Raw genomic sequence first — 12,230 nt, 5'->3', positions numbered from 1 at the left:
CAACCGCCTTCTTGGCTGCTGATAAGTGTCAAAATATGCTAGTTTCTAGGAGCCCTTGATAGGAGTTTTGTGCTCATATTAGTTGAAAAGTCTTTGTTTCTATAAAGAAATATCCCAAAAGCACGGATTAGTACAGAAATACCTTACTAATTGTATCTTACGCGTTTTTAGGTATTCTTGGACGAAAAAGTGGTAAAGAGTTGTGAAAAGAGCATAGTCGAGAAAGGAGCGCAAACAAAGACCGAACACACCGGGACTACTTACGAGAGAAGGAGGGAATGGAAATTATTTCCCATTCATGCCCCCCCCCCCCCCCCCTTCACGACGTGAAGGCCAGCGTGAACGGGAAATAGAGAAACCAGACAAAGCTCATGCGGAAGGGAATTATTTCCTATTCACGCCGGCGTGACGCCGTGCGTGAATAGGGTGCCGAACCAATTCATGATATTTAAAGCACAAATGCTGATTTTTGAAAAAGGATTTTGGAAAAGTTACACAATTTTGTTTAGACCATCTTTTGTTAGGAGAAACACTTTTAGATTATGGTTCTTCATTCTCTTAGAGAGAGAATCTAGATCTAGCTTAGATCTACTTTTCCGTCACTAGATCTTAGCCAATTTTGCTTAAATTGTACAAGGATTTGGAGATTTGGAGGGGCTTACACCTTGGATCTTCACTTTCTACTCACCATTAAAGAGATCTAGCTTGGATTTTGGGTGAAATCTATTCCCTATTCTTTTATGGCTTATCTTGTGTTTCACCTATTGTGCAATTGCTTGATCTTTCCTTTAATAATGCTTTGCTAAATTTCTAGGGATTAGGATTGTGGTGTAAATTGCTATTGTGATGTTTGGGTTGATTTGATTGTATAATTGTGGTGGTTGTTTGATGATTGTTGCTTTGATCTTGTTGTTGGAGGATAGTTTTTGTGACTTCCTTGGAGTAGTGCCCGACTCCTTGGAGGGTTTGGATCTCTCGGTTTAGGCAAGAGATTGCTAAACCGAGGTAGGCCCCTTAATCCTCTACATTCCCCGCCCTAAATCCGATAGGATGGTGGCCCGGGAAGGAATGTAGGCAAGGTTTTTGAAAGTTTTCCCCATAGGAACTACGGCACATGGGTGTCATAATTTGCTACGGGAGGCGTTTTTGACCGAGAATGGCAACGCATTAGCAACATCCCTCTCGATCCATAACAAGTCACTCAACTCACCACAACCTCTCAATTGCAGGAAAGACCCATCTCACAATGCAACTGTAACACGATCCTAATCCACTTTTCTCTCTCTTATTCTTTCTACTTTTCCAAGTTTGTCACTATTCCTTTTGCTACTCAACCAATTAGTCACACTCTTCCCCTTGAATCGAGCTCTCCAAAGTTAAAGCAATCTCACACAATCCCTTACTCAACTTCCAAGTTGTCATTCCTTGAGTACGACACTCGGGGTGGTTCTCACTCCCCGTTTTAAATTTACCTATCTTTCCAAACACGACCTATGAACATCTGAATCTTTTGATGCCGCTTCTATAGAGAGAACCGTAAGCTGTAAGCGTGTAGCGATCAAAATGGCACCGTTGCCGGGGAATGGCAAACGGTAGCTTGAGTTTTTTAGCAAGTGAGAGAGCACACCTTTGAACCTCGATTTCAAGTTTCTTTTCTTCTTCTTTTCTTTCCTTTCTTTACCCGAGTGTGGTTACTTCTAGCCGCACCATTCCTTTCAATCTTGAGAAAAGTTGATGCACACCAGATCACGAGGAGGACAAGGACTACTCCCATTAAATCCAGAAATTTAGAAGACAGCGAGATGAAGATTAAGGACCGAAGAAGCCCGAGATATAGCAAGTGAAATGGCATCTACCAGTGGGATAAACAATCAAGGACTGCATGAAGAATTAAGGCCAGGAATGGCACATCAACCGAATTACCCTCAACCAGGAGCAAATGAGTTTGAACGTTCTCCCCCGAGAGAACATGTGAACAAAAATGTTAGACTTGATGAAGACTTACCAGGATATGCGGTAGGGCGTAATGAAGTGGACAATGCACGAAGAGAAGGGCATATGAGAACTATAGCGGAGTATATGACTCCGAAGTTTTCTATGCACAACTCTATCTACATCCAGCCTATGGAAGGGATCAACTTCACCGTCCATCCCTCGGTTATTAACCTGATTCAAAATAATCCATTCAATGGATTACCCTCAGAGGACCCGCATGCCCATATGACCAAATTTATTAGAGCTTGCAACATGTTTAGGCCGAATGGAGTTCTTGAAGACATCATTCGCCTGACCTTGTTCCCCTTATCTGTCATCGGAGAGGCGGCAACTTGGTTAAATTCTCAAGACAATGAACATTCGGGATAGCTACATCGAAAATTTATGAACGAGTTCTTTCCACTCACAAAGACGATGAAAGTACGGAAGCAAGTGCAAGATTTTAGACAAGGGTCAACTGAATTGCTGGGTGAAGCGTGGAGAAGATTTAAGACGTTGCGTAGATAGTGTCCACCCGATTTGCTGCACCCATGGGATGTAATCAATTCGTTTTATGGAGGTTTTACCCATGAGAGTAAAATGCTCTTGGACTCATCTTCGAGCGGGGAATCTGTTTCGTCATCGCCTGCAGAAGCTGAGGCACTAATTGAACGCATCTCTTCTAATACTTCCTTCTGGTATAATAGGAGAGACACCAAAGCGGGGATGTATGAAGTATTTGGGAACGTAGCCCAAGACGCGAAGGTTGAGGCCATGGGCCGTGAAATTAAAAAGTTGCAAGAAATGATTCAGAAGATGGAAACTAAGAATAAACCGTGTATGGCCCTCGCTCTGTATTGTAATATCTGTGGTGGAGCACATGACACAGCTATTTGTACGTCATCAAGCGCTACAGAAAATACGGATGAGTTAGCATATGTTCAATGACAACAAGGAAACACTTATCAGAAGAAACTCTGGTGGAGGAAATTACGGTTGGAAGCCAACCCAAGGATGGAACCAAGGAAACTCATCGCAAGGGAAGACCCAAAAATTACAAAGCGGAAGACCTGCTTATGGTCAAGGTAGAGATAGGGGCTCAATCACCTATAGCCCACAATCTGGAGGAAGCAACAACGCTCTCTACCGACCACCACATGTCTCACAAACTGATGTGCGACCTTATTAGTCAGAGATAAGTGAATTGGATGAAAAGTTTTCAAAGGCGATCCAAGAATTGAATCTAGACCACTCCTATACAAGGTAGGATCAAATGAGAACTTAATTGGTGTAACTTGAAGGTATAAATTAGTGCATTTTGATTTGATGAAATAAAATACCTTAACTAGAAAATAAAGCTTCTAGCCACTTGTGAATGAACACAAAAACAACATATACTGATCAATAATGTACAATGATAAGATGAAATGTTTGGAAGAAATGCTATATTATATTAAAATTTAGGTAATAAAAGCTCCATGAAAACCATATGGCACTCTACGAGGCAGTGTAATCGTAGCAGTTGGTTCATTTGAAAAGTGCTTAGCATCGATCATATAAACCTACATGAAAAGAGAACTGTTAAAACATAACAATTTTTATTTTCTAAATTTTTAGACCATAAGTCTTTTATGATTTGCGAAAATATTTTGATGATGGTTAATATGTAGAATTTGAATCCAAAATAAAGTTTATTTCACATTTAGACACTCAAGTGTAATATACATTTTTACTTTTAGTCATTATTGAATTTGATTTTAGACATGTTCAGTATGTATTTGACTTTTATTAATGTTTAAAATTTTAATTTAACCTAAAATATTTGAAAAACCTTCACTTTGTGAAAATTACATAAGAGGGTATTTTGGACTAGTGAAACGTTATTTAAAATTTAGGACTAAAAAGAAATTTAAAAAAATAAAGTGAAAATGATATTATCGTCAAAAAATAAAAAATAGAATAAACTCATTTGGAATATTTTATTTGTTGAAATATATATTATAATATAGTCAATTCTAGGTTTAATATAATCTCAACGAAACATAAATACTTACTTGAGACTTGTTGGTGTTTTCATTGTGTACAAATGTGATGATCCAACCGTCATCTTCTTCATTGCCGCATGTTTTTGCAACGAACACAGCTCCAGTGCAAAATGTGTTTCGTGGGAGCATATGATACTCAACTTTGATCAACTCTTCTGCTTCTCCCTCTTCAAGATAGAGCTTGGCTATTCCTCCATATTTTGCCAAGCCTAACAGTTTATAGACGATAACAAAATTATCGAGTTCAAAATTGATAGGATTTACTTAATTATTGAAAATTTGTCACATTTAATTGTAAAGTGATTATTTTAAAAAATTGTATATCCCTCACACTTGAATCATGTTATAAATTTATATAACCACGTGCATTATAACTTAATGATATCACAAAAAGTGTTATAATAATCTAATATTATACGTCAAAATAGTATGCAACCCTCGTAACAACAACAACAATAATAATGAAATTCTTACCTGCGACAGAGCTTGCATTTGAGTCAACAATTTGTGCATAGCCAAATTGATTTTTAAGGCCGGTAAAATGTTCATTGATGAAGGGAAAATCCATAGAAAATTGAGATCCAGTAAGAAAACGAGATTTTACTTGACCAGATTTTATGTTCAATCTCCACTCATGAACACGAGTGAAAAACAATCCATCCGCAGAACTTTCATCACTTCCCTGTACAAAATGTTTAAATCCTTTGGAAAACCACTCGTTTTTTGTCTCCCAAAAATCATGATCCGGTCCAGATAAAATTGACCCGGGAGCTCTACATGCTATAACCACAACCTTTTTTTCCACAAAGAAAGTAGAAATCAAATTAAAACGGATGTCATATCAATGATTTTATACATTTGGTTTAGTATATGACTATTAAACAGGATGCAAGACAGTAAAATAATTCAAGTATTTAAATGAATCCTAAATCAGAATTTTTTTTTTTTTAAAAAAAAAAAATCTAAACCATAAATTCTAAAAAGTGAATCCTAGGTACAATGAACTTTCACTTTTTAAGCTCAAACTTAACTCAATTCGAGCCTTAGAAAAATAAAAGGTGAGCTAAAATTGAACCTAAATTTTTAAGTTTAATTGAGTATGAGTTTGAGCCACTATAATTTTTTCAACCTCAAACTTAAAGTCAGTCTAGGTTCGTCCTTGATTTAACTCATTTTCACCTCTAATATGGAGCATCAGTAAGCTTAAAGCTTGCTGTGTAATTATTAGAGAATTCTCTAATTTTTCTTTAAAACAAAAAGGAACAAATTTTCTATTTAAAATATATTATTGCTCTCTAAAATTGAAATATATAAAATAAAAAACTAGAAATGAAGTGGGAAAAAATCCTTTAATTATTTTTTTAACAACTAAATTGGTTTAATTTGTAGTCTTCAACACAGAATAATAATTAGTATTAATAAAATAATGTCTAAAAGTCAAGTATAAATTCCAAAATATAATTATAATACTTAATTAAATTGTATTATTAACAAAAGAAATATAAAATAATTAATTTTACCTCATTATCTTCCTCATAACAATTGAGAATATGAAATACAACACATGGCTCCACCTCAAACCATGTCACTGAATCAGCATCACCATGGCGAGGCATCACTCCAATTCTTGCAAATTCTTTCGAATCATATTTTATAAACCTGAAATATTTGCACACAATATTCAACATAATTCCCAAACCAATTTACTTATGAAAATTAATGTGCGTTTATTAATTCGATAAATTTTTCATTTTTCAAAAGAAATAAAAAGTAGTTTAAGTGTTAGTCAACTACTGTATAGTGTGATGGCATCTCGGTTACCATTTTAAATGGGTCGTTATAGGTTGGAATGAGATTTTAAATTCTTTGGGCTGAAAATGTTTGAGAATGTATAGAACAAATACTAGTTTATAAAGAATCATGGGTATTTTTTTTTTTAATTTAAGTTTTTATTTTTTCACTCATTTTTTAAATATCAAGGGAAACCTGCAGCTATTACCCTAGTTTGTGCATTCAAATGAAAGATAAACCACACTAGAAAGATATCATGCGACATGCCCGACCAACACGACATTGACAAGAATTAAACTTGTGACCTTTGAATACAAAAATTATGTTCCATCCACTTAGCCATCCATTTTGAGGCTTTTCTCTTGTTTTTGAGTCAATAATTATAGAATAATGTGACCCTTTTTTCTAGATTTTTAAACAAATAAAATAAAATAAAACTCACGATTTTCCCTTTATGAGGACTCTGGCATCTAACATTATTGGAAAATCCAATATCACATTGTACCTAGCAATACCCAAAAATAAATAAAAATATAAGCAAGTATTTTTTTTTTAAAGTAAATGAAAAGAATAGAAAAGTATAAATAAAAGAATGCTGGGGAACATATATATACCTCAATGTGACACCTATTTCATGGCAAAATGTGCACCTATTGAACTTGAGATCAGCTTTATGTGCTACTTTCTGTCCATCAGCTAATTTTAATTATGATAAAAAATTAAACAACTTATTTAGAAAATATATAGAAAATTTTATAAAATTACGTGTTGAGTAAGCAGATATATGTAAAAATAAATAAATAAACAAATAAAAAGATTTGTATATGTTAATGAATACATTTAATTTACCTTTTGAAGAAAAAAAATATTATATATATATATATATATATATATATATATATATATATATATATATATATATATATATATATATATAGAATTAGGTTCTGGTGCGGTTAGAGTGCCCAGGTGCGGTTGTGCGGTTTAATCTGGATCATTCATCTCGCTTAAATCAACGTCCAGAATTGTCAAAATTTAAAAAAAAAATGCGGTGGTAATTTTGTAATTTTTGCATGTAGGTCAAAATTAAGGTGAGTGGATCTGTGATTAATGTGCGTGTGGTTTGTGCTTAATATGCGTGAGGTTGTGCTTAATGTGTGTGGGTTTGTACTTAATGTGTGTGAGGTTGTGCTTAATGTCAATAGTTGTTGAAACTTAAAATCTGTGAGTTAATATATTAAAGTGCGTGGGGTTTGTGCTTAATGTGCGTGAGGTTGTGCTTAATGTGTGTGGGGTTTGTACTTAATGTGCGTGAGGTTGTGCTTAATGTCAATAGTTGTTGAAACTTAAAATCTGTGAGTTAATATTTAAAGTGCGTGTGGTTTGTGCTTAATGTGCGTGAGGTTGTGCTTAATGTGTGTGGGTACTTAATGTGCGTGAGGTTGTGCAGACGCTATCATTTGTGTAGACGCTGTGTAGGCGCTATCTTCTTCCCGACACACGTTTTTTTTTTTTTTTTAATTTTTATTGATTTGAGCCGTTGATCTAAATTTGATCAACAGCTCAGATCTAACCGCACAACCGCACGGGAAGCTATACCCGCAGCTGAACCCTTCCCTATATATATATATATATATATATATATATATATATATATATATATATATATATATATATATATATATATATATATATATATATATATATATATATATATATATATATATATATATAAGTAAATGAAAAGAATAGAACATGGAATATGACGAGTTTGGTCCCTGAGTTATAACCATAGTGACGACTCAGTCCCTGTATTATTATCGTATCAATTTTTAGTCCTTCAGTTATGAGAGAGGTAGCGAGTTTGGTCCCTAACGCTAGTGAGGTGTGTTGACAAAGTTAATTGCAGGGGTAAAGAAGTAAATTCCGTAATAAAACTTGTAAACATAGCCAAAATACTTTCTCCCAAATCGACAAAAGCCCTAAGTTGCTTATGTAATCAATGAAGAAACCTTACTCCCGTTTTCTAAAAAAATAAAATTTCAGTATTTCAGTTCTATTTAAAATAAAAATAAAATAAAATAAAAAAACTTAAATTACAATTTTTTAACAAATACAAAAATTTTGCTCCATAACATGGACAAGCTTGGTATCTTTTCTCTCGATTAGCATAACACTGACATTTTGATGGGTAACAAATCATCACATCTACATCAAAAATTATCCTCAAATTGAGGGAAAGATGAAGTACCACACTAAGAGATGACATCCTATAATTAATGGCTAAAATAGTTCATCAATACGGAGAATATTGATTATTTATTTGAATATATAAAATAGAGAAACAACTTACCCGTGAATTTTACAGCTTGGACATAGACAAATTTGAGATTTCAAAGCTTGGGGAAGAAAAAGACCTTCGATTGTAGGTATAGGAAGAAAAGAATGATTGTTGTGTAATGGGTTCCAACATAACAATGAGATTATAATTAGATTTGAAATTTCTATTTTATCCCTCTATTATTAAATTGTTTTTAAGTCTTCCGTTAGCTGCAAACAAAATATTAACGCTAGGGTAAGGGACCAAACTCGCCACTTCGCTCATAACTGAGGGATTAAACTCGGATACGGTCATAACTTAAAGACTGAATCGGAACTTGAATATAACTCATGAATTAAAGATGCAATTTTCCCAAAAATAATAAATAATTATACCTGAGATAATTCCTACTTCAAAGAAAGGTTTTTGAGGATCAAATCCCATCGTAACAAGTTCTCCACTGTGAGGGGCTTTCTACATCATGAAAAGTTTTACAACATGAGGATTTACTCCGTAAAGCTTAAAGAATTTTTTTTTATTTTATTTGTTAACCCAAAAGAAATTATGGTTTTCTCTATTGGGGGCATTTTGGTTTTCAATTCGATTATTTTCATGTTAAGTTTTTTTAAAAAAATAAAATAAAATAAAATAAAATAAAATAAAATTATTAAGTTTCAAAAATTTTGTTCGATTTGGTCTAAAAGAGTTTGGTTTCAGCTTGTATTTGGTTTAGTTCAATTTCAGAACTCGAATATTTCCTAGTTCTCTTGCGCACATAATTATTTATTTAATTTCACTTATAATTTAAATTTCAAAATCTAAACAAGAAGTTAGCCATGCATATTTAAAATTTCTCAATCTAAAATAAATCCAAACCAAATTGATTACTTTACCTGTGTCCAACGTCCAACAGCAACGTGGCAAACTTAGTGACTCACAGGAAAAAAAAAAAATTGGGAATAAAGAACAATTGTGAAAATTAGTATTTAGGGAATTGGGGGTTTAGTAAATATATATATTTGGATAAATTTGTAAATATAAAACATTTAGGTGTGTGTATAGGGGGGCAAATTATATCGTGCACCGCGCATCAAAACGACGTCGTTTTGTTTCATGAAAAGAAACGGCATCTGTTTCCCGCCGTTCTGCACCCTTCCGCAAAAAGTAACTCTGTTATTCAGTTTCATTTTGTATACACTGCAGTTTCGATTCAACATAACTACAGTTTCTTTTCGTTATAACTATAGTTTCATTCGATATTTATAGACTCAAATATGTGAATATGTTATTTAATTTTATTTTATATAGACTATAGTTTTATTAAAACACAACTACATCACTGCATGATCATTTTGATATAATTACAACTTCATTGTACAATATACACTCAAATATGTGAAATGTTATTCAGTTTCATTTTATATACACTACAGTATCATTTTGATATAACTATAGTTTCATTTGATAATATAAAAATAATACGTGAGGCAGTGTCGGCTTAAATATACTGTAGTGTCAGTTGGTAATTAACATATACAAAATGTACGCTCCGTTAAAACTAACGGCGCGCCGTTTTGACCGCGGTGCACCGTGGTCCACGATATAACGACTAGTTTAGGGGAGGGTTCAGGACCCCTGTAAAAAGTGTGGGCACATTAACTTTCAAGTTTGCAATTTTATAAAATGAACCTCATTCTTAAAAATTGTTAATAATTATAAAATTGACCAACACTTCTTTTTTACTAAGACATTCAACCATTGATGAATATTGATGGACGATGTATATCAATCTATCACTTTTAAAATTATTGACGGGTGAAATTAATCATACATTATAGTAAAAGCCTGAGTATTTTGTACTTAGTACCTTAGCATGGCTAGTAAATGGCCTGGTCCAACCTCCATTGACATCCCAACTCCCCAATGTTTGAAGGGTAGATATGTCAATCTCAAAGGGCAAATGATTCTCAGTAATGGCATACACTCTCCCCGAATGTATCAAACAACTCGTATTGGCATATTCCTTTGTCATCTTCCCAAATCTCCACTGCAATATTTCAAATTTACAACAAAATCAAAAATTATATATAAGTACACAACGTGTGGTGTTTGGAGAAATTTTTACTGCCTAGAAATTAAAGCAATAATATACTAACTGAATTTAGGAGAATAGCGGACAAAACAGCAAGCGGATCCCCCTCAACAGTGGGAAGAAATGCAGGTCTTTTCCTGTCTTTTTCTACTTGGAATGTCCCAGTTTGGACAAGCTTGTTGTTATAGGAAATATTCCAATGTCCATTGCTGCCTTTCTTGAAATACATTGCATGGATCATACCTTCACCTTCCACCCACAACTGACTGCTTTTCCCAAATATTGATTCTGCTATTTTTAGTCCTCCAAATATTGGGTTCGCTCCTACAGATCATATATATCATGGTTTGTTTCATAAAACTTATAAAGAAAATTGAAAATACATCACCAATCATAGTGCAGTAGAAGAAAAAAAAAAACATTATTTGCATACCATTTCTGAGGTAAACACCTTCAGGAAAATCATGTGGAATAATTCCATGTATATTGTATAGGACAATAGCTTCTTCTCTCTCTTCTACCGGAGCAAAGTTAGCCTAAACATTGCAAAACATAGTAAACATGTTGTGAAGGTGTCTGAATATAATTCAGTGTTTATCACTATGCCAAAAGTTATAGCGAGTAGTGAAGGTACAAATTATATTTCCTTATATTTGTTTAGCAATTTCGTTGGCAGGATGTTGGATTCAGCCCTCCGAGTTGGTGAAAGTTGATGAAAATTTAATTTTCAAAATTTTTAATTCTGTAATGGTAAAGTAGTACCTGAGAAAGTAGTTGGTACAAACTCGAATTTCTAACCACTTTTTAGTGATACGAAATCCGGAATTTTCATATTTTAAGGCAGAGATAGAACTGAGTATAAATATATATAAATATATATATATATATATATATATATATATATAGAGAGAGAGAGAGAGAGAGAGAGAGATGGAGGGGGTTGCATTCAAATACAAACCCCCTTAAAATACAAACTTGAGCTCGTGCACACATTAACATACTTAGAGTAGGAGGAAAAATCACAACCATCCATCAAAGCTCGTGCACACATTAACATACTTACATGCACACAGCCGTAGGATGAAAAAATTACAATCATCCATCAAAGCTCGTGCACACATTAACATACTTACATGCACATTGGACACACTGCCAACAATATCTGGGATTAGCTCATGCACACATGGACATACTTACATGCACACAGTTTGTATTTTAAGGGAGATTTGTATTTCAAGGGGGGTTTGTATTTGAAAATAATCATATATATATATATATATATATATATATATATATATATATATATATATATACCTGAGATGGGAGCCAAGGCTGATCTTTGAATTCATATACCAAATCAACAAAGGCATCCAATAATCTCACAGAAGTCTCCTTCAAGGTTGTGGGAACATTGTGCTGCAACTCTCTCAACAATGGCTGTTGTTACATATACATATTATTAATAACCACACTATATATGTATATATAATGCATAGTAACAGATAGAGTGTGTGTATAACTGTATATGTATATATACACACCTTGAAAGAAGATGAGAGTAGTGTAGAAATGAGGTTGTTAGATTTTTTTGGAATTGAAGATGATCTCTCTAAGGTGCATCTCATCAATGGAAGTGTTCCAAAGTTACTAGTGCCCATCTTTCTACCTCCTTCTATCTCTAGGATCAAGTTTTATACTTTCCTTAATTAGTATTATATATCTAGTTGATTATTTATAATTAAGAAGTAAACAAGTTGTGTTTGTCTGCATTTAAAGGTGACAACGGGAGACTAACCTTAGGAATATTCGTTATGTGACATTTGTTTATACACAATGGCATGTTTTTTATGCATAGAATTTGGCATTAAGCATACATAATTGATTTACAATCCTCCCAAATGTTCTGTCGGGTCGGAGTGTGGGGAACCCTTAGGGTTAGAGTTCAGCCTTTTGGATGAATGATACTCTAAATATGATCATTGCGGTTGGTAGTCTAGGGGATGTTTAG

The 12,230-nt window shown here is 33.7% G+C and overlaps 1 protein-coding gene across 2 annotated transcripts; it reads right to left on the bottom strand.

Annotated features, from left to right (window-relative positions):
• Positions 1 to 3,350: 3,350 nt before the first annotated feature.
• On the bottom strand, positions 3,351 to 11,925 carry LOC109179786 (carotenoid 9,10(9',10')-cleavage dioxygenase 1-like). 2 transcript variants are annotated; one of them, XM_019329279.1, is made up of 12 exons: positions 11,764 to 11,925; positions 11,537 to 11,659; positions 10,656 to 10,758; positions 10,287 to 10,546; positions 9,998 to 10,177; positions 8,526 to 8,604; positions 6,425 to 6,506; positions 6,253 to 6,315; positions 5,540 to 5,678; positions 4,494 to 4,812; positions 4,029 to 4,228; positions 3,351 to 3,536 (listed from the first exon to the last, which is right to left on the bottom strand). In XM_019329279.1, the coding sequence occupies exons 1-12, from the start codon at positions 11,878 to 11,880 to the stop codon at positions 3,435 to 3,437; spliced, it is 1,767 nt and encodes a 588-aa protein (XP_019184824.1). In that variant the 5' UTR covers positions 11,881 to 11,925; the 3' UTR covers positions 3,351 to 3,434. The 2 variants fall into 2 exon arrangements, with proteins under 2 accessions (XP_019184824.1, XP_019184825.1); XM_019329280.1 differs by having other exon boundaries at positions 11,537 to 11,638.
• Between the last annotated feature and the right edge of the window lie 305 nt (positions 11,926 to 12,230).

The sequence above is a fragment of the Ipomoea nil genome, unplaced genomic scaffold (assembly GCF_001879475.1).
Source record: "Ipomoea nil cultivar Tokyo-kokei standard unplaced genomic scaffold, Asagao_1.1 scaffold0980, whole genome shotgun sequence".
In the NCBI taxonomy this organism is placed as follows: Eukaryota; Viridiplantae; Streptophyta; class Magnoliopsida; order Solanales; family Convolvulaceae; genus Ipomoea; species Ipomoea nil.
This window is presented reverse-complemented; position numbering and strand designations above follow the sequence as displayed.